The sequence below is a fragment of the Phragmites australis genome, chromosome 4, assembly GCF_958298935.1.
Source record: "Phragmites australis chromosome 4, lpPhrAust1.1, whole genome shotgun sequence".
Classification (NCBI taxonomy): Eukaryota; Viridiplantae; Streptophyta; class Magnoliopsida; order Poales; family Poaceae; genus Phragmites; species Phragmites australis.
Genome location: NC_084924.1, coordinates 9,471,512 through 9,490,737, shown reverse-complemented (window position 1 = coordinate 9,490,737; position 19,226 = coordinate 9,471,512). Strand labels below are relative to the sequence as shown.

Sequence of the window (19,226 nt, the reverse complement as noted above, 5' to 3'; positions counted from 1 at the left end):
AACAGGTATGAAGCCTAAGTCAGTAATATATTCCTACATGATTATAACAAGGCTCTATACATGTGCTCATGGAACAAGATGCGAAGCAGAGATAGAAACAGGACTTGCATGTAAAGAGAAAAGGAACCTGGTAAAAATCTAATATCTGAGAAGGCAGCAGGCTAGCAGCTGTAGGCAAATAGAATAGAGCCATACCTGTACCAACTGAGTAATTTCAGACTGCAATGCTGAATTTGTGGGGAACCTCAAAGTCATAGAGAGAGCGATTCGAGGATCAACAGCAAAAGCAGTTCTAGCGTGATCAGTCCATTTATCTGAGCTAATTTTACCACGAAACGTCGTCGTATCTCTGCCATATATAACAGGATACATGTGAATTCAAACTCAAAAGCACCAATAGAATAGAAAAAGAATAAAAACTCAAGGTATTGTAATTACTTTGTATTTATTGGTTGCGCCCACACTTCAAGCCTGTCTGCCTCATGCTGAGAAAGCATCAGCAGTAATTGCTTACGTTTTTCCCGCACAGTTGCATAGTTATCAACACAGCCCCAGACAGGGTGTATCTGATCCGCCTGCAACCGAAGAAAAAAGACAGGGAGATAAAGGTTAAGCATTTCCAAACATTTAGTGGAGATAGGTGAGAGGAGAGGAATCTTTAATTCTCCCAAGATGGGGAATGCCAATTGGGACAGAACTGTTGGTCAAATCATACCATATTATGTTCACTTTCATGACCCTGTGACTTTGAAACAGAATCAATGGAACCACTGGTGCGGTCATTTTGCAGAAAATGGACAAATACTGACACTGACTGAGCCTCTCTCTGAGCATAAGTTTTGTTTGGAGATTCATACCACTCCGGTGCATAAGCAAACCATCCCAAAGCAGCACTGAAACAAAAGATGGGACAAGAAAAGTGCATTAGCAAGCAACAAAAGATGGTTGGCACAAAACAACAAAGATGCAAACTAGCAATTGCAAAGCAGTAAGCATGGAGCATCAAAATATGAAATTATTGCATGATCATACTTAACGGTAAGAGATAGTTGAAGCATAAAAGATACTCCATTGCCACATAATCACTCTTAATAACAAGAAATAGGTATCAATGATTTTCTTGATATTGCTAGAGATGTCTCAACTGAAACTAAACAAATGAAATGAATATCACATATCTTTTTTTAACATATCAAATATCAGTTTTGGTGATGTTATACAGTAAGAACATGTTCTGTGACCAAACAACCAAAATACAAATAAATCAAATTCGAAGTCCAATACTAAAAATTATTATTCTAGATATTATATTATTATGGCAACGAGAGGAACCGTGGATACAAGTGGTAGGATAGGGCTTCTCCCGTAGACTCGAGGCTCTTATCGACGCCAAGGGCAGATCACCCTCTAATCGCCGAGCTTCTCCCGCCGAGAAGAGGTTCTGATCTAACCATCTGAGCAAAAGCCCTTTTCTGAATTCTTCTTGCTTGCTTCCAATGATGCACAGCTGCCCCTTTATATAGAGGGGAAATTACAATCCAAATCCTAACTTACCTAATTTATCTCTAGTTGAATTGAAACTAATCAAAGCCTATCTCCTAATCAAATCCAACTTATCTCCTGCCCATAACAACTAGATAACTGGCCTAAACTAATTTGACTTTTTCCATAACATATATACACCTTTGAACATGCTTTGTATCAAGTGCAGATATTAGGGGTACTGTTCATGGGTACTGCTAACGTGGCAACTTAGAGATAAGCCTCCTTATCTATTAGTTAGTTATTTGGTTTTGTTACCTAAAAGGATCAATTAGACATAAGATTAGATTTGTTATCGATTAGAGATAAAATTATAGTTCGTTTCTTAGACCCGTGTGGAGCCCTATAAAAGGGAAGCTGGCATCTCATTATTCATCAGGCAATAAGAAATGTCAATCTGCCCCATATCCCTTTCTCTATCTCTGCCCTTGTGGTGTGGCTGCTGCTCGCTGGCGAGGCCGCACTGCTTGGGTTCAGGGACATCTAAAACTAGCCCATGGCATTTTGTTTCACCTTATTACTCTAAGTATCAAGATTTTGCTAATGATTAATATTTGTGCCAAAATAATTCAATATATAGAAACTTAGAAATCAATGTAACAAACACTGTAGTATCCATATCATGAAACCCAGTGAGTAAATATATTAGCACACATGAAGTAATTTTTACCGGTATACCCTGTCCTCTAATAATTGAAGCCCCATATTACATTTCTGCAGGTTAGATTGAGACTGGCACGAGCAAAACTTCAGCCCAAGGAGCATTGCAGTAAAGAAAGTGCCAGTAGCAGCAGGATGGCGAGAAAAATGAGTTGGAGACTTCATTGTTCCTTGTAACATCCGACCTAGAAGTAGAAGTTGCTCAATGCTATCATGCCGAACCACCTGTCAGAATAATACCTGTATAAGGCTGCTAAGTTCCAGCTTTAAAAAGATAGACGAATGATGATTTCAACGCAACAAGACCTAGATAGGAACCAATCCAAACATACATCCCTGACGGGAAGAGAGTACAGTAATGCTTCTTCAGAATATTACGGAGCGCTATAGGTTTACTCTTATATTGGAGAAACAATGCAAATAAGTTTCTTTCAATTCACAGGTGCAAAAGATTTAAAAGAGATTATATATAAAGATATTTTCAAGACCTTTAAGGATGAAAGAAACAGCTATCCAAAATATAAACATATTATGGGGATATCTATCACAATAGTACTTTTTTAACAGTTTTCATAAAAAGATTTATTAAGACTAAAATGCACTAGCGGTCCTTAAACTTGTCCCGCGGTGTCATCCAGATCGCTAAACTTTTAAAATGCAGATTTGAGTTGCTAAACTTGTTAAGTGTGCCACTCGAGGTCCAAATCTCCCTAATCAGTATGTAGTGTAAATGAGATATTTACGAAAATTACCATAAAATCCACCATATCGAACACACTCAAACAATGCACAAAAAGAGAAATTAAAAAAGGTTCAACAGCTATATAAGAACAAATGAAGATAGGTTGCATGCACACAAATACCTTAGTTAGGTATAGAAAGAAACTGTAACAATTCATAACATAAAAAAATGAAAAAGTGTGATTATAACCTCAAACCGATCAATGAAGAAGCCAAGCCAGAGTCTATGGGCTATTATTGCTTCAACTGGATCCTTTTCTGGTGGTGTCTCAGGCTCACCAGCGATGAGATGTGGCCTCAATTTTGCATCAGGACCACAGTAATTCATATCTGATGCAAACAAGCCACGCTTTGTATCTATTGTCCACAGCCATGCATCAACAAGTTCTGCGAGCACAAGAGGACCTAAAGAAGGTGCTGCTGATACCAGCCATGTCCAGATATATATTCCAGTCTCCATTGCATCAGGGGTTGAAATATAAGCAGGACACCAGCATAGAAGCCGTACAAGCTGAGAAAACCCTTCCAGATTTGCTCTAGAATCAGAAACCTGTGTTACAACAATTGAAAAAATACAATCAAAGCCAACAATTAAGGAAACAACAGGCCACCAAGGTGCAAACAATTTACCATGTGATCGAGAAGTAAAGCTGTAGCCTGAGAACAAGTTTCACGAAATTGTGAATTATCTATTGGTTGTTTCTCCGCCGCAACAACAAAATTCTGAAGAAGATGAACAAATTTGGACACAAAAACTTCATCAAATGACTGATGAGGCTGGGCAGACTGTGTGACAAGAGAAGACAAGCCCATGTTTAAGCCTCCCATAGTACTGAATAGCCTTCTCATACCGGCAATCTCACCAGCATGGTTGCATTTCACAGTTGCAGTCACTACTGCAGTAGAGAGTACTTCCAGAGTGAAGTCAGGTGCTTCTTTTTTGGCTCCTGATGCTGCTGCAGCAGAATCCATAACTGCAGGAACGTTGGCCGTCCTGATGCCGTTCCAATCATTCTTTCCATTACAAATACGTATCTCAGATAAAAGTGAGACGACATCTGCTGTATGCTGTGTTCTCTGTACTCCACTTGGCTTGCAAAAATTTTCCTAAGCAATACAACTAAAACCTCTTCAATAGCTATATCAGGCATTCAGTGGAAAAGAAAATGACAAGTGCGAACTTCTTATGCCAGCAATGATGATGCCTGTGGCATAAGTTTGTGCAATAAACATTCAAAACAAAGGATGATCTAGAAGTGTAATATTCAGGGGGAAAATATAGAATGCACAAACAATCAATCAGTTTCTTCTCTGGTCAGATGTTATTTTTTTCAGCAAACAATTTAGATGTGTATATCATTTGACACAACATATGACAACGATGGACATCTTTTTGATAATAAATGATGGGATAATGAGCTAGCGAGCTGATGCAGTGATGCCCCACTTACAATAGTGTCATACCACTAGTGAAAGGTTTTCAGTGATTTCTTTCTGGCAGTAATATTGACAGTGCTAGTTCATCCCATATTGGCCATTATTAGTACCATGTTTAAGTTTTGCTAATCAGATAATTAAAACATTTAGTTGGATCAGATAGCAAGAAGACCTATGTCATTCAGCTGTGGTATGGAATGTGAAATCTATATGCAATATTCAAAGCAAACACGCAAACGTCATAGATTTCACATATTGTGTTCAACCAAACAATTTATCAATGATTCATGTATTACGTTCAAGCAAACAATGGGCAAACACTCAAAATGTAGCAAATTATTTTAGTTGGCAAAAAAATATTTTCATAGACTTCTTCATACAGGATAGCTAGATCCAGAGGAAAGAGTTTCCCTGTAAATGCTATATCCGGTAAAGATTATATGTGTCTGGTAATTATCCCCAAAACAATAGCCAATATTGCTTACCAACTAGAAAGAACTTTCACTTATTATTGAAAGTAATATCATGGAGTCCATGAACTCTTGAAGTTAAAGGTTAAAACAAAGGAATAAAAAGACAAAATCCTGAGAGAGAGAGAGAGAGCAGCAGCAACAGAAGTGTAAGAAAACATATTATACAGGAAATCTAATGAATCAAAAAGGATCTATGCGATCAGTAACCTTAACCTCAACAAGAAAGCAGTCGACAGTGACCATCTACTAACAAGAAATAATGCACCAGCTTCACACAGCCTCAGACCAATGTTTCTGGAATAAAAGTCACGCTAAATAATATTATATTCACTAAACCTGTATAAGGCCTTGGGTGGTACACGGAGCATATGAAAGAGCACTTGTTAACCATTCTCTAGCAATCTTCTGATACAGTGAGCGTACAGTTGCAACCCAAGCAGGATCACTGACTGGACCAGAAGTCAACTCATTATGAACAGAAATAAGAAGTAAATCCAAGCATGACGAGTTCCAGAGGACCTGAAAATTCAGTATACTAGTGTCCATCAGTCTGTCTCAAATCAATAAAATTAAACACGACCAGCCAAATCAAAGCAGCCAACCTGTGGAAACTTTTCCTTCAACTGAGTCAACAGCTTAACGCTCACATCACGAACATTTTCATCCCTCTGAGACATGCTCTTTATGAGGAAGCAAGCATGAACAGAAAGAACTGATTCTCTAACATCAGCTCCTTCACCTATGTCAGATATACGATCCTCCTGGGCACAAGAAAATATAATCATCATTTGGTGCACAGCTACAAATTACAGGTTTATCATTAGCTCTGAACATAATTCAATAAAATGAATATAATGCATAGTCATTGAATGGGTGATGGAATACTAAGTGATATGGAACAGAACGCTAAGAAAAATACTAATGTACGAAGCAAGATCCAAAGCAGATTTCAATAACGGACACAAAAAACAAGTGTCAGTCAGTGGATGAGGCTTTTTTCTTGTGGGGCACAATGTCTTTCATTTAAGATCAACAAAGCAACTATTTCTACACTTTTAATATCCTTCTGCTACAACACATCTCCTAACAACTTGATAGATCCACAAGGATCCTAGATGTGAGCATGCATCCAATGCAAAAGGAAATGCGAGTGCCTACCAAAAGATATCGAGACAGTAGCAATGACCTAGAGTGTGCTCCATTACAGTAGAAAGCTGTCCAGTCCTTTTACATACAGATTTAAATTCAGCAGAGTAGATAGATAATAACTGGGGTGAACAAGACTTCTAGTTTGCTACATATTTCAAAGTAATTGATGGGATACAAGATAATATATCACATGCCAAAGATATTTTCAAAAGATTGTTCAAGTGATGAGTGTACCAGCCATGACAACACTGTTTCAAAAGCTCTATGCACAACTGCCGTCAAACACTGAGATACTGCTAGTGTCAAGTTTGGAGTTAGCAGATATTCAAACACACAGCTGAATGCACTATTTGATTTATTCAATGTAGAAGTAGCTGAGAGTATGCCGCCATTGCAACTAAAACGCAATATCTCCAGGAAAGCAACTGCAAGGAGATATGTAGCTTTAACCCCTGAAAATAAAGTAAACAAGGATTAATGGATACTTCAACAAAAATTCGTTTGCCTAATATACCATTTGCTCAAAGAAAACCAAGGGTATGTGAATACCAACAAATCCAATTTAGTTCCAACAAGGAAAACGAAGTGTATCTGTAACACCCCAAATTTGTAACCTAAAAATTTGTTTAAAAATAAGCCAAGAAATGAATTTGTTGGCAATTGGAAAAGAGGAAAAAAAGAAATAAAAAGAAAAATAGCCTCACCCGGGCCCTCTCTCTCTCTCTCTCTCTCTCTCTCTCCCTCTCTCTCTCTCTCTCTCTCTCAGCCCATCTCTCCCTCCCCACCCTTTTTCCACAGTCCATCCCGCTCCCTCGCCTCCCCAGCCTAGATCGCTCTGGCCCACTCCCTCTCCCTCCTCTCCTGCTCTAGCAGGCCGAGTCGTTGGCCCGTTTTTCCCCCGCACGACCGCTCCCTAGGCCGCAGCCGCGTCGGCTCGCGCTCCTGCTCCCTCTCTTTCTCTCTCTAGCGCATTGGGCATGAGTGTCAGAGCCGCCTTCTACCATGTTTGAGGTGGTCAACTTCGGTTGAGGTGGTTTATGTAAAGAGGGTTAATTCTTGAGGTGGCTTTTATTCAGTTATTTACTTTCACTTTTTTAAATGTTTTTTTAGATTCTACCTTTATGCAAATAAACCCCTATAAGCCTTATTATTGTGAATGCCTTCATTTCATCTTTTACCCCAAATTGCGGAGTACTGGACATACTCACACTTGCTATAAACATAATGCTCAATCAGGGAAGACTCTGAGGATTATTTTGAGGACGGAGAATTCTAAAGTGGTGCTTTACATGGACTGCCTGTGGGAGATGCGGAATAAGAAGATTGTGCTAGCTGTGGTGTTTATTGCTTTTTGACCCCTGAAGGTCCACTTTATAATAACGAATAATCACGTTAAGTTATGACATTGTGTTTTGTTATCATCTATGAAGTCTCCGTATATTGAGATTGATTCCTGACTCAATATATGGCATGAGTATTGGTCTATCCTTGGACCGGTCCCGACATTGTATCTTTTGGAGTAAATTTATGTGGGTCAATGTATATGGCATGAGTATTGATTCCTGGCTCAATTTATGTGGGTCACTTTGGAATTTGATATTTTTTGGAGTAAATTGCATTGTAAGTCCAAATTCGTATCAATGCCTCACTTGTGAAAAAGTTCAAAACCATCCAAGCGGACCTATAAAGTTTCACATAAACCCATCCATTAGCTCAAGCGTTGAAACGTTCGGATGTGGAAACATTTTCTCAACTATTTGGCTTTTCCCCTCAATCTGCGCTTGGTAGCTATGGAGGTGGTGCCCAAAGATAATTGTGGTCCAGTATTCAAGGTTTCGTCCACAATGCTATGCAAGAATGGCCTAAACATCCTGTCGTAGGAGTGAAACCAATACACTAGGAATTGTAAGGATCGCTAGCACAATCGGGCGATTCATCGAGTAGACTTAAAATTATCGCACATGTGAGGAGCATGAAACAACCGCTTGGCAGTTCAGCCGTCCCTTAGAGCAAGTGTTGCTGATGTGTATACAGGCATGCGTGCGAATGTAGGAGCTCTACTCTTGTCGACAATGTGCTCCCATCATACCGAGCCTCTAGGAGAGGGGGGTCCACAAGAGCACAACAGTCTTTTTTCCTCTCTTTTTTTAGGAGAAACTGTAGGGAGAACCCTACTGAATAAATATTTTAGAAATAATAATAGGCTGCACAAAAGGTCTACAAGACCAGAAAAAAAAAACTAAGGTCATCAAGACCATACATGACACTTTATGTTAAGGATATAGACATCAAAGCAAAGCAAAGAAATATCTAATTGTTCTGCAGTCAAATTTGAAGGTGAGGCAAAAAAAATTGGCTCTTTCCTTCAGCAATTCCATATCCATCAATAGCATCGTTTTCCATCATTCTTGTTAGGAGGCAGTTTTTCAAAGATACACTTTTCCAAAGCCTCATCTTTAGTTATAAGTGAGCTGAGGTAATTATAGGCCGATCACCTTGTATACAGGGAAATAATATATTATAATACGAATACCACTTAGTAGTGGGACCGTCTGCCTGGTTCACCGTGGAGCCTAGACACATTTTGGGTTGATCGGGAGACCCTCCAAAGTCATGCCCTCAAGCTCCCGATAGAGCATCCCACAAGTACATGAGGGTCCATTTGTCAGGGTTCATGGGGGTTTAGTCGTGAGAGTCTAGTCTTCATCCTCTAAAAAGGTCCCTTGTCATGGGTGGTACCTCTTCCATCACATCCAAGGGAAAGGTTGAGAGGCTCCATGAACTCTTGCAAAATTACTCCCAAGGGGTGAAAGTTGGGTGTCTTGTATTCTCAGGAAGGCCAGGTGCTCCCCAAACATTCCTAGAACATAGGACCCCAGCAAATTTGAACCATCTACCACAATTCAGAGGAATGTCCTTGGGCTTCTGCTAACATAATGCATAAAGCCCTAAACTGCAGCAGATCTGTCACAGATTATCTGTGTGAGCCATTAAAATGCTTCTATGCTTGCACATTCTGGTAACTGGGCTAGCAGATAGATTTACATGAGACTATCTGCAGGTATAGTGTCACACCCGTGTTCCCCCAAAGAAAAAAAAAATCTTGAGAACTCATCTCTCTCTCCCATCCTCGTGACCCGACGCCGCTCTCTGCTCTGCGCTGCGTCGCGCCACCCGTCCCGTCGCCACGCGTCGTAGCCATCCTCGCGCCCAGCGCCGCCGCCGCGCCCATCCCGCCGCCTCCTATAAAGATGAGCAGTGCCTCTTCCTCCTCCCTCCGCACCGCACCATCTCCCTCACCTCCACCGCCTCCCTCACTCCTTCTCCGAGCACCGCCGCTGCCACCACACCGAAGCCCGCCGCCAGTGAGCTCCACCACCCTTCTCCTCTTCCTCTCTTCCACAAACGAGAAGCCCCAAAATCCGCAAATCCGGCCCCATACCTTAGCCTCACCGCGAGCGACCTCCATCATGGTATAGATCCGATCATTCTCGCCTCGTTTTGCCGGTGACCGGAGCTTCTCCCGCCCCAATTAGTCGTCGGCCCTCGCCCTCGTCAGCCAGATCCGCCCCCGCCCGAGCCGGATCCTACCGCCACAGCCCTACCCTGTCGCTCGTCGGAGCCAACCACCGCTCTCCGTCACCGGCGTGACACCGTCCGCCCCCCCCCCCCCCCCCAATCACTTCTCTTCCTCCACCTCTCCCTCTCGCTCTCTCTACTCGATCCGCCCGAGACGGCCGCCTCTCCCTCTCCCTTATCCTCTCTCCCCCTCGCTGACAGGTGGGCCCACCCCTTTAGCCCCGAGCCGAGCCCAGTCCCGAGCCGAGGAATATTCTGAGAATATTTCTTTTCCTTTTCTGCTTTTTCTCTCCCGATAAAACTTCTAAAGCTCGTTTCTCCTCCGTCATAACTCCGTTTTTGACGATTCTTCCACCGATATTCATCTAAATTCAAGATCTACCCAATCATGTAAATTTCATAAGTTTTGTAATTTAATTAGTTTTTAATATCATTTGATTGGTTGCTTGTATGTGTGCTTTTGCCGTTTGTTACGTTTGTTAGAGGAAGACACATTCAAGGAAGACACAGAGGATCCGGAGTTTGACGAAGGAGCGGACGAGGACTTCAACGAAAGCAAGTCATACACCGTTGATCATGTTGATCTTATGTTTTCAAATACAACCCGTAGAGACATTGTTTCAAATCATAGGGATGTGCATGCTTAAATTAATAACTGTAATTTAAAAGAATATAGTAATGTAGTTATGACCTAGCTTGTTTATGTCATACCTTAATATTGTCACCTTTATTCCGTTGAAACCCTACAAGGTCCCCAACATCAACTATAATGATTGTTTGGATGAATGCTTGTTTACTAGCATGCTTAGGATTGCTTTGCTCAAATGAAAGAACCAGGATAATTACATATGTTAATCATGCCTTTTCAAAAAGTATTAAGTGTTGTGTGCTTGGTGTGTGTAAGATGGGTTCATGGAAACTCTAGTGTGTTTTTGACAGGGGTGAGTAAGGTACCCCACGAAGGTAGGAATTACCTTAGAGCAAGGTTCGCCTTTGTGGTGTTCTTGCTGGGAGACACTTGCCTCGGTCGTATAAGGACCTTCGTTGTGACATTCTAACTAGTATTCAATCGTACAACCACATGATCTAAATGGGTAGGACTTGACCCAACCCCTTCAACTTAGTTCGGTACCCACTCGAAGGCCGGTAGTGGCAACGGGGATCAGGAGAAGACTTAGGCAGTGTGTAACCCAAGGCCCGGCTGGTGATGATGTTAAGGCTATGTCAAAGCCTTGGAATTGCTAAGTGGTCCTTCCCGTGAATATTCTAAAACCCCTGGTATCTTAGTGCCCTGTGAGTGGATATTGTGGCTATATTGTAAAGACATTGTGTCTCGTTATGACAATTCCACCAGTTGCTAAGGTTGGAGTCTGTGCATATATTGTGGGTAAAGTGTACAACCTCTGCAGAGTGTTAAATCTATCCGGATAATCGTGTCCTCAGTCAAGGACATGCTATGGTTCGATCACAATGATTAGCTTCCGATGCGAGTACCTCCTTGGCGTGAGTGGGCAGTGTGCCCGTGCTTTCAAAAAATGTTGGCTATATGCCTGGAGCTCCCAGACTGTGTCTACCAGCCAAAAAAGTACGGGAACTGGCGGGATGGAAGTATCTCCCCCAGAGCCAACAAACTCAACTTATGTGTTCCCTCAACAATGCTTTAAGATAGTCTTTGCAAATTGAACCTTACATCGGAAACTAGCTTTCTGCAAAACCTAAAGACTCTACAGCCTTATCTTTGATCTACCTTTATACATCTAATGTCGCCCCTTGAGGTGGGGCTTATTGAGTACCTTATATAGTCACTTTTGCTATATGTGGATTCAGATGATCCAGAGGCCGACTTCATCGAAGGTGAAGATGAAGAATAAAAAAGATGGGTTTCGTCCACACTCCAGCTACCTATAGGGCTCGGGTCGCTTTTGCGTCATTTTCGTTGTGTTGTGAAGCTTTGTTTAATTATGCCTACGGGCTTTTATTGTAATGAACTCTATATTGTTCCCTAATATCGTACTCTAATTGATGTATGTCTGTGATGTCAACTTCTGTTAGAAATATATGTGTACCAGCTACTGATCCGGGGAATGGTATGAGTTGCACAAGGTGACCCGAAGGAGAGGTCCGATATATAGTGACCAGCCAAGAAGACTGAAATTTATGGGCCTTGTGACAATGTTTTAAGGACCTACAATGCAATAACTTAGTTCTACAGCTATGTCTATATTTGATCAGAGGGCAATATTGTATTTTTTGGAAATAAAATAAATAAAAAAGATGTGAAACACTCAACAGAGGATAAACACTGACCTGAAATTGTACTCATTGCTGCAACCTCAACTCGACCTCCCAAAGCAGCAGAAAGTGCAGTTCTTTGTCCAACAGCAGCTTTTTCATTACCATTGCCACGACGACTACCTGGATTGTGCAAAGCATTTAACTCTAGTTCATCTTCAAGCCATTTCACTGAACTGACTACCTGAAATCAGGGAAGCATATAGGATATAAACAGGGTATTACGTGCAGCAAGAGTACCAGCCATTAGCATATTGGTAATCCAATAGTGATTAATTGCTAGGATAAACAGCATAAGACTTTAGCAAATGGCACTTCAAAAATGAGGAAACTGACATAAAACTGAACAAATATCAATACGAAATGATATTTAGATAATCACAAGGAATGGAGATGAAATAAGATATTTTATCATCCATCCGAAGCAATTGTGAACTGTGGTAATTTTGTATTTTTGTAAGATAAAAAACTCCAACGTGATCGATGACAAGTAGTGCCTATCAGAAAGGATGTTAGCGGTGAACATGGTTTAACCACCTTTGAAACCAAGTTCATAGTAGACTTCTGTGAAGGTGGACGGAGGTAACATGGACTTTTCCTTGGACATTTATTTATGCCTAATCAAGGTGATGCCCCGCAAAAAAATGATCAAGAGTAACATATGCCATTCTAATTTGTTAACTTAAGCGTCGTAGCCCATCATGTTTCTATCTATTTTACCAAATACATTATGATAAAACAGGCCTTTTCACCGAACAGGTGAACAAAATTATTTTGTAATGAGTCTTGCAAAGTATTTACAAAAGAAACTCATGCTAAATTCAGAATTTTATTGGCTATGGCAAAGTTATCTCGTGAACCTCTGAACCCAGTCCTTCCACAAAACAGAGTTTGGCAATATGCGGATACAAAAGTTCACTAGCTCATGGAAAAGAAGTTTAAATTTCTAACCACAAAGAAAATGAACTGTTTCCGGTTCTGTGCTCCCAAATAACTTACCAGAGGAGGAGTTCCTTGCGCAATACGTTGCACTGCTACACACCATTCACTATTCCACATGTATGGTCCAGCAACAGCTTGAAGAGCTATAGAGCTGATGCTCTCCACTGTGCTTAATGAAGTGGAAACTGGTTTTGTAGGTGCCTGATTGCTCTGTATGGGTGGAGCTAGCCCAAACAAGACGATGTAGAACCAAAGGTTTCGGAACAATTTCAATAATGATGGCTCAATAGTGGACACTGGATCAAAATCAGAACATATTTCAGCAACTGCAGGAAGTAACGGGCCCATCAAATCAGCACCACTCCTGCATTAATGAAAATATCATGCTAAGCACACTTCGCTCCAGCTTACTTAGTTATGACAAGCTAAGAGTCCTAGTAAAATTGTGTAAAATGAATAAAGACAACAAAAAGAATGCAACATACAGAATCAGGCAATAAACAGACAACACTACAGAATTAAGATAAACCAGGATCCATAAATTGTTGGTTTCAGGATAAATAAACTCAGGCATATGCATTAGATTCTATACAAAACAAGAAAGTGTGTTGGCATCCAGCAAATAGTGTGTACACCATTCAAGACCCAATAATACTTGAGCTTCATCAATAATATAAGACTGATAAAAACTAACAGCACAGCATTTTACCTCCCACTTTTAGATTCAGCAGCAAGCCCCACATCAGAGCACAGAGACAATAGCCTATGACGATAATCAGACCTGAGTTTTGTGCTTGTGAGGTTGGAAGCGACAAGTAGAAAGCCTGCAGGGAGAGTCTAGAATGTTGTTGACATAGTTAGCATGGAACATGGAACAGAAGTCGAAATTACTACTTTGTAAGATAGAGAAAATTTCTAACAGAACTCATCACATACCTCTATTCTCTCAGTTGTTGCTTCTGATAGCAATGTGTTGTTTTCTGAAGCCCCTACAGCTTTAACTTTATCGAGATAGCTTCTTGTCATCAATACAATGCTCTCACGGTATGACTTTTCAAAACCCAAGCATGCAACACGGGATATCGCATCTAATAACTGCAGTAGTTTAAAGCAACTGAGTACCGAAAAAGGTGATTTGTTTAAACTACGAAGTTGCAAGAAACATAAACCGAAATTGCAAGACCGCAGTATGTACATAAGTAAGAGACAAAGTGCCATACTCTTAGACGCAATGAACTTGGAGATGAAGCATCACCCTCTTCTAGATGTTCAATGAAAAGGGGCAAAATCATGTCTACAACTTCCCATTTTTTCAAGCATACACATAACTCAGCCAAAAGGCGTATGACATTAAGTCGAATAACTGGAACTGCCTCTTTTTCTTTGCCATCCTGTAATGGATTCACAGCCAAGTAAAAACCAGGACTTTACATTTTATCAATGCTACTGCAATGCATATGTTTCGTCACTTTAAGTAGTCAGTAAGTCCTACAAAGGAAGTCTGCAGGAGCAGCAACCAAGCTTATTTTTGTAATATAATAAATGCTCCCAAGTCCCAAGCATAGAAATGAAGTTAATTTTCAGAATGATCCAGCCCGACAATAAACAATTTAACATGACAAATTTTGTGGTACTTGCAACCTGCATCATGTATCTGCATGCATAAAGGGATTGACAGAAGTATGCTAGCTCTACTACAACAGTGAACTGTTAAATCGAAACAAAGACCAACCAGCTGGCTCCGCTTTGCAGCTTGAAAGATTTCAGAAAAACTGGGAAACATTATCTTAACATAAAACCCACCAATGCATCAGGTCACAACCCTGAAATAACAACAGATGCCCTTCTAATGACAGCATGGTAGCTTCAAATAGTTACTAGTGCTGATTTTTTTAACCAAAATTACACAATGATACATGATCCATCCAATTCTTCACCCAAAAACATTGCACTATCAAATGGGATGTTCTATCAAATTCATCACTCAAGCTCACAGTATGACTATTAGAGTTTTGTTGCAAACCCTAGTAGCTGGAATGCCATCCAGCATATCCAACTAGATCCATGGCGCATTATGTCATGTCTGACTGTAACTAGGATTGCCATGGGCAAAATATTTTCACAATACACGCAGGAGCAATATCTAGTAAGGTTGATTTGGGGATGCTGTCCTAATATATGGTACAAAAACACCCCAGTTTTAAACAGGAAGACTCCTGGATCTTAGCAAATCTTCCTGGAGCACAGAACTTTCATTTACTAATTAATAGAAGAGAAAAAAGGAATACCTCCTCCTCATAATCATTCCGTTCACGAACATATGCAGCTAGCCGCATAATGAATGTGTCAACAAGAGCCCTATCCTTTGTCCAGCCAAACTCTATGATCTCACAGCTCAATTTCACCACTGCCTCAAACAAAGCCCCCGGGCTACTGCCTGTCATATCAGCCTGCATGACGATTCCACATTAGACCACACCACCATAAACACATAGATTTCTGTAGTCCAAGCAAGAAAGGCACAAAAGAACATGCCTGCGAACATGTGCTGACAACAAGCGGTTTTAAGGGAATCAGCAGCACTGGCAGGAGCTGGCCCCCACGTGAAACAGTTATCTGGCTTATCCCATTAAGCAGCGTGCAAAATAGCTCCTCGCAGAGCTTCAGTTTCCGCCAGGATGACAGAATGCATGACTTGGTGGCCTCGATGAACCAAGCTAGAGTCAGCTGGAGCATATCCTTGGAAGACTTGCTATCAGTATCCATAGCGGAAACACTCCGGACCAGCACCACCACCGCAGCTTGGCAACACGTCAATTTGGTGTTTATCCTTGCCCTCAGCTGCACACCCTGCTCCCTCCAGTCCCGCTTTCTAATCTGTCAACCATCACCACAATCATGAGTAAACCACAACAAGCATCAACATACACAGGCACAAACAGAGGGAAGACACTCTCAGATGGGCACACAAAAGGCAATCTGCAAACGAAACATGCTCAGGCACAAGCAGAGGGAAGACAACACCTCACCTTGAGGAAATCCGTGAGCGACCGGACCTGCCGTGCGGCGGCATTCCTGACCTTCCCAACCTGTTCGGCCTCGAGCGCGCCCTGGCCCCCCATCATATGCACGATCAACCTGAATGCGACCTCTTTCCGCTCTAGCGCCTCGATCTCCTCCTCCTCGAACCTCCGCACCACTTCCCTAACCCCTCCGTTCTCCTCGCCCGCCGCGTCCTCCCCCTTCCCCTTCGCCCTGGTCGGCGCCTCCTCGGAGCCCGGGAACTCGAGGAGCAGCCGCGCGGCGACGGGCGCGGCATCCGCGGGGAGAAGAGGCAGGGGAGCCGCCGCCGCCGCGGCAGAGAGGAACGCGCGGGCGAGCGGCGCGGAGGCCGGGTCGGCGACGTCGAGCGCGGCGAGGAGCGCGGCGGAGAGCGCGGACGACAGCGCGGGGGAGGCGGGGGCCGCGGCGAAGAGCGGGAGGAGCCTGGAGAGGAACGGTGCAGAGGCGAAGGACTGGGGCCAGAAGTCCGGGGAGAGGAACGCGTGAGACGCGAGGAACGCGAGGAGCGGGGGCGGGGGCGCGGCGCCGGCTGCGCCGGCGGGGAGGAGACGCGCGAGCGCAAGGAGCGAGTGGAGGTGCGCCCTCGACGCGCGCTGCGGCGGGAAGGCGGCCGCGGCCGGGGCGGCGGCGCCACCGCAGCGGGAGGATAGCCATGCGAGCTTGTCGGCGAGGAGGAGATCCGGGTGCGCGGCCACCAGGTCGCAGAGCTCGTTGAGCGCCTCCATCGTGGGATCCGCGGCGGCAATGCGGTCAGATCATGGGGCAGATCGGGTGGGGCGCGGAGCGGAGCCGCGTGCGCTGGGGACGACGACGACGCGGAGATGCGCTGCGCCCTCCCTTTGGCTTTTTCCTTCCTTCGACGCGAGAGCGATTCGTGGAGGTGGAGCCGAGGACGGGGGGGGGGGGAGGGGAGGGGTGGTTTGGGTGAATGGCTCGTGTTAAATTTTTCGGTTGACTCGGCCGCCGATTGTTGGGGCCGGGGTAGGCGGCAGCCAGGCAGGGAAAATAAAAAAAGAAACGCGACCTTGATGAGAGAGATGCGATGCCCCGAGCGCAGGCGAGGACGACGACGACGCGAGGAGAGAGGGGGGGGGGGGAGTTGTGGGAGCCTGTCACGATTATCACCGGTGGCGTCCCATGAGTGATGCATTGATGCTGCTGCTGTCCACGGAGAGTGGTCCGGACGTGTACGACGCGCGATTATTACTGCGCGAATCTTTTGGTTCTATGCTCTGGTTTACGTTTGATACGCTTATCTTTGGAGATCGCAGTAGTTCTGGAAGCCGGCGTCTTGGCGCTGTCCGTCTGTAAGATCGTATCAACTACCTATCAAATTTGTGAATCTAACAGCATCTCCAGTATAGGAAATAAAGCGTCTCATACAGTGATCTAGCAGTGTATGAGTCGACGCGTACCCACTGCACAGAGTTAAACCTTGCGCAGGAGAAAAGATTCGGACCTCAACTTATGGTTCGATGCATGTACATTAAAATAACAATTATGTAACTGTTTCTTACCTGACCGTTGGAATAAAATAGTCGTTGCTTCATTTTGACTCTATATCCATGCATTTACTCATTTGGCTTCCAAATGGCTACACTGAACTCTTCCACTAACAAAACACAAACCAAAATTTCTGAAGCTCAACCATTCACAACTAACCTACAAAACAAAAAAATTGAGTCATCATCTTCATTTGTCCAAATTTATCATGGACACAAAATATCAATACACAGCAGTACCAGAGCTTCCCTCCACTCCATGCTCCCACAAATTTCCCACTACCGCCATATGGACCCAACCAACTGCTTCATTATCCACACCATTTCAATCCTTATGGAGTTGAATCACGCTATCAGCAATTCCATATAATATCATCAAGCTACCGTGGCATTCCTTACTAAAGCGGTGTGGGGCAGTAAGGAGTTTTTGGAGTCAGCATGGTTGGTGATTCATCATCCCTGGTTGGATCAACTACCTTCATTGAAGGCACACATGGTAGTGCTTCACGTGGTGATGAATCAGGTTCTCCTATATCCATTCCTCATCCCATACATAGAGGCCCTATTGTCAACGAAGAACATAGTAAGAGCAATCCTAAGGAGGGAAAATAGAATTCTGGATGCAGATATTAGAGTGAAGAGGAGAACCTATGGCTAGTAAGTGCATGGTTGAACAATTCCAATAATCAAGTACAAGGCGTCGATAAGAAATATGATCACTATTAGAAGGAAGTCGCTAAAGAATACAACAAGTATTCTCTAAAAGATCGTCGAAGATCAGTTTCACAATGCAAAAACAATTGGAATAGGTACGCACCATTTGTTACAAAGTTCAATTCGTGTTGAAGTTGAATGAAAAGTGCACATGGAAGTGGTGAATCAGATGATCAAATAATAGAGTGAGCTCATGCACTTTGCAAAAATGAAAACTCAGAAAAGTCGTTCTTACTGGAGTACTGGTGGAGAGTAGTGAAGGATCGGCCTAAATGAGGTAGAGTATATTCACCTAGAATAAGAGAACAAAGTTAAATGAATCTAGAGCTTACACTTCTTCAAATCATGATACTGATGAAGCAAGTACTGCAGCAAATCCACGCCCTCCTGTGAAGAAGACAACATTAGCGCAACGAAAAGGGAAGGGAAAAGCAGTGTCGCAGTGTTCAAAAGGCAACCTGTCCAATGAAAATGTGCAACTTTTCAATGAGTTCATGCAGCAAAAGTCAAAAGCAGTTGAAAAAACGGCAGATGCAACAATTGAGCATGCTAAAACCATTGTTGAGCAAGCTGCAGCTGAAAAAGAGAAGCTTAAGCTAGAAAAAAATGGATAGGTACCTCAAACTAATGGCCATTGATACTACAAACTTCAGTGATAAAAAAAGGCTCGGCATGAAATGATGCTGAATTACTTAGCTAAGGATTTGTTTCCTGAAGACAAACCCTAGATGCACTACTTATTGTGGCAATGTATCTTTTCTTCTTTGTACCTTTCCTATTAGTTATGGCAATGTAACTTTTCTACTTGTAATCTTTCTTTTAGTAATAGCAATGTAACTTTGTTGTGTTATTGTGGTAATCTAGATCTTTGCTCCATTTGCATCAGAATCAAGGAAAATGGCACAACTGACATTATATAACCTATTAAAAAAGTCCACACAAGATACTAGCTATTGTAGATAAGGTGTCAGGTGTCAGCCCACTATTATTTAATTCATTCTAGAAACTAGCCGTTGTAGAAGTAGTTGTTGTGAACTAGCCATTACAAATCATCTTGCACACATAAAAGGGTCATGCTCACTCCAACAAACTACCTATCCCAACATTTAGCCATACTAGTCCCAACAAAAAC

General features: G+C 42.7%; 1 protein-coding gene across 5 annotated transcripts in view; it reads right to left on the bottom strand.

The window, feature by feature from the left end:
• LOC133915607 (phosphatidylinositol 4-kinase alpha 1-like) overlaps positions 1-16,916 on the bottom strand; it is a 31,839-nt gene extending 14,923 nt beyond the window's left edge. For 2 of the 5 annotated variants that reach the window (XR_009909358.1, XR_009909357.1), the window contains exons 1-17: positions 15,845-16,916; positions 15,351-15,692; positions 15,104-15,265; positions 14,036-14,206; positions 13,752-13,910; positions 13,525-13,652; positions 12,873-13,179; positions 11,889-12,057; positions 6,237-6,454; positions 5,456-5,614; positions 5,190-5,372; positions 3,574-4,050; positions 3,134-3,493; positions 2,213-2,427; positions 716-893; positions 439-575; positions 196-349 (exon numbers count right to left, since the gene is read on the bottom strand). Coding sequence is in view for 2 of the 5 variants with exons in the window: in XM_062358823.1 (XP_062214807.1) it covers positions 196-349; positions 439-575; positions 716-893; positions 2,213-2,427; positions 3,134-3,493; positions 3,574-4,050; positions 5,190-5,372; positions 5,456-5,614; positions 6,237-6,454; positions 11,889-12,057; positions 12,873-13,179; positions 13,525-13,652; positions 13,752-13,910; positions 14,036-14,206; positions 15,104-15,265; positions 15,351-15,692; positions 15,845-16,603 (4,278 nt within the window). In the remaining 3 variants the exon portion in view is untranslated. The remainder of the gene's footprint in view (positions 1-195; positions 350-438; positions 576-715; positions 894-2,212; positions 2,428-3,133; positions 3,494-3,573; positions 4,051-5,189; positions 5,373-5,455; positions 5,615-6,236; positions 6,455-11,888; positions 12,058-12,872; positions 13,180-13,524; positions 13,653-13,751; positions 13,911-14,035; positions 14,207-15,103; positions 15,266-15,350; positions 15,693-15,844) is intronic. The other 3 variants (XR_009909359.1, XM_062358823.1, XM_062358822.1) reach the window with 3 other exon arrangements.
• Between the last annotated feature and the right edge of the window lie 2,310 nt (positions 16,917-19,226).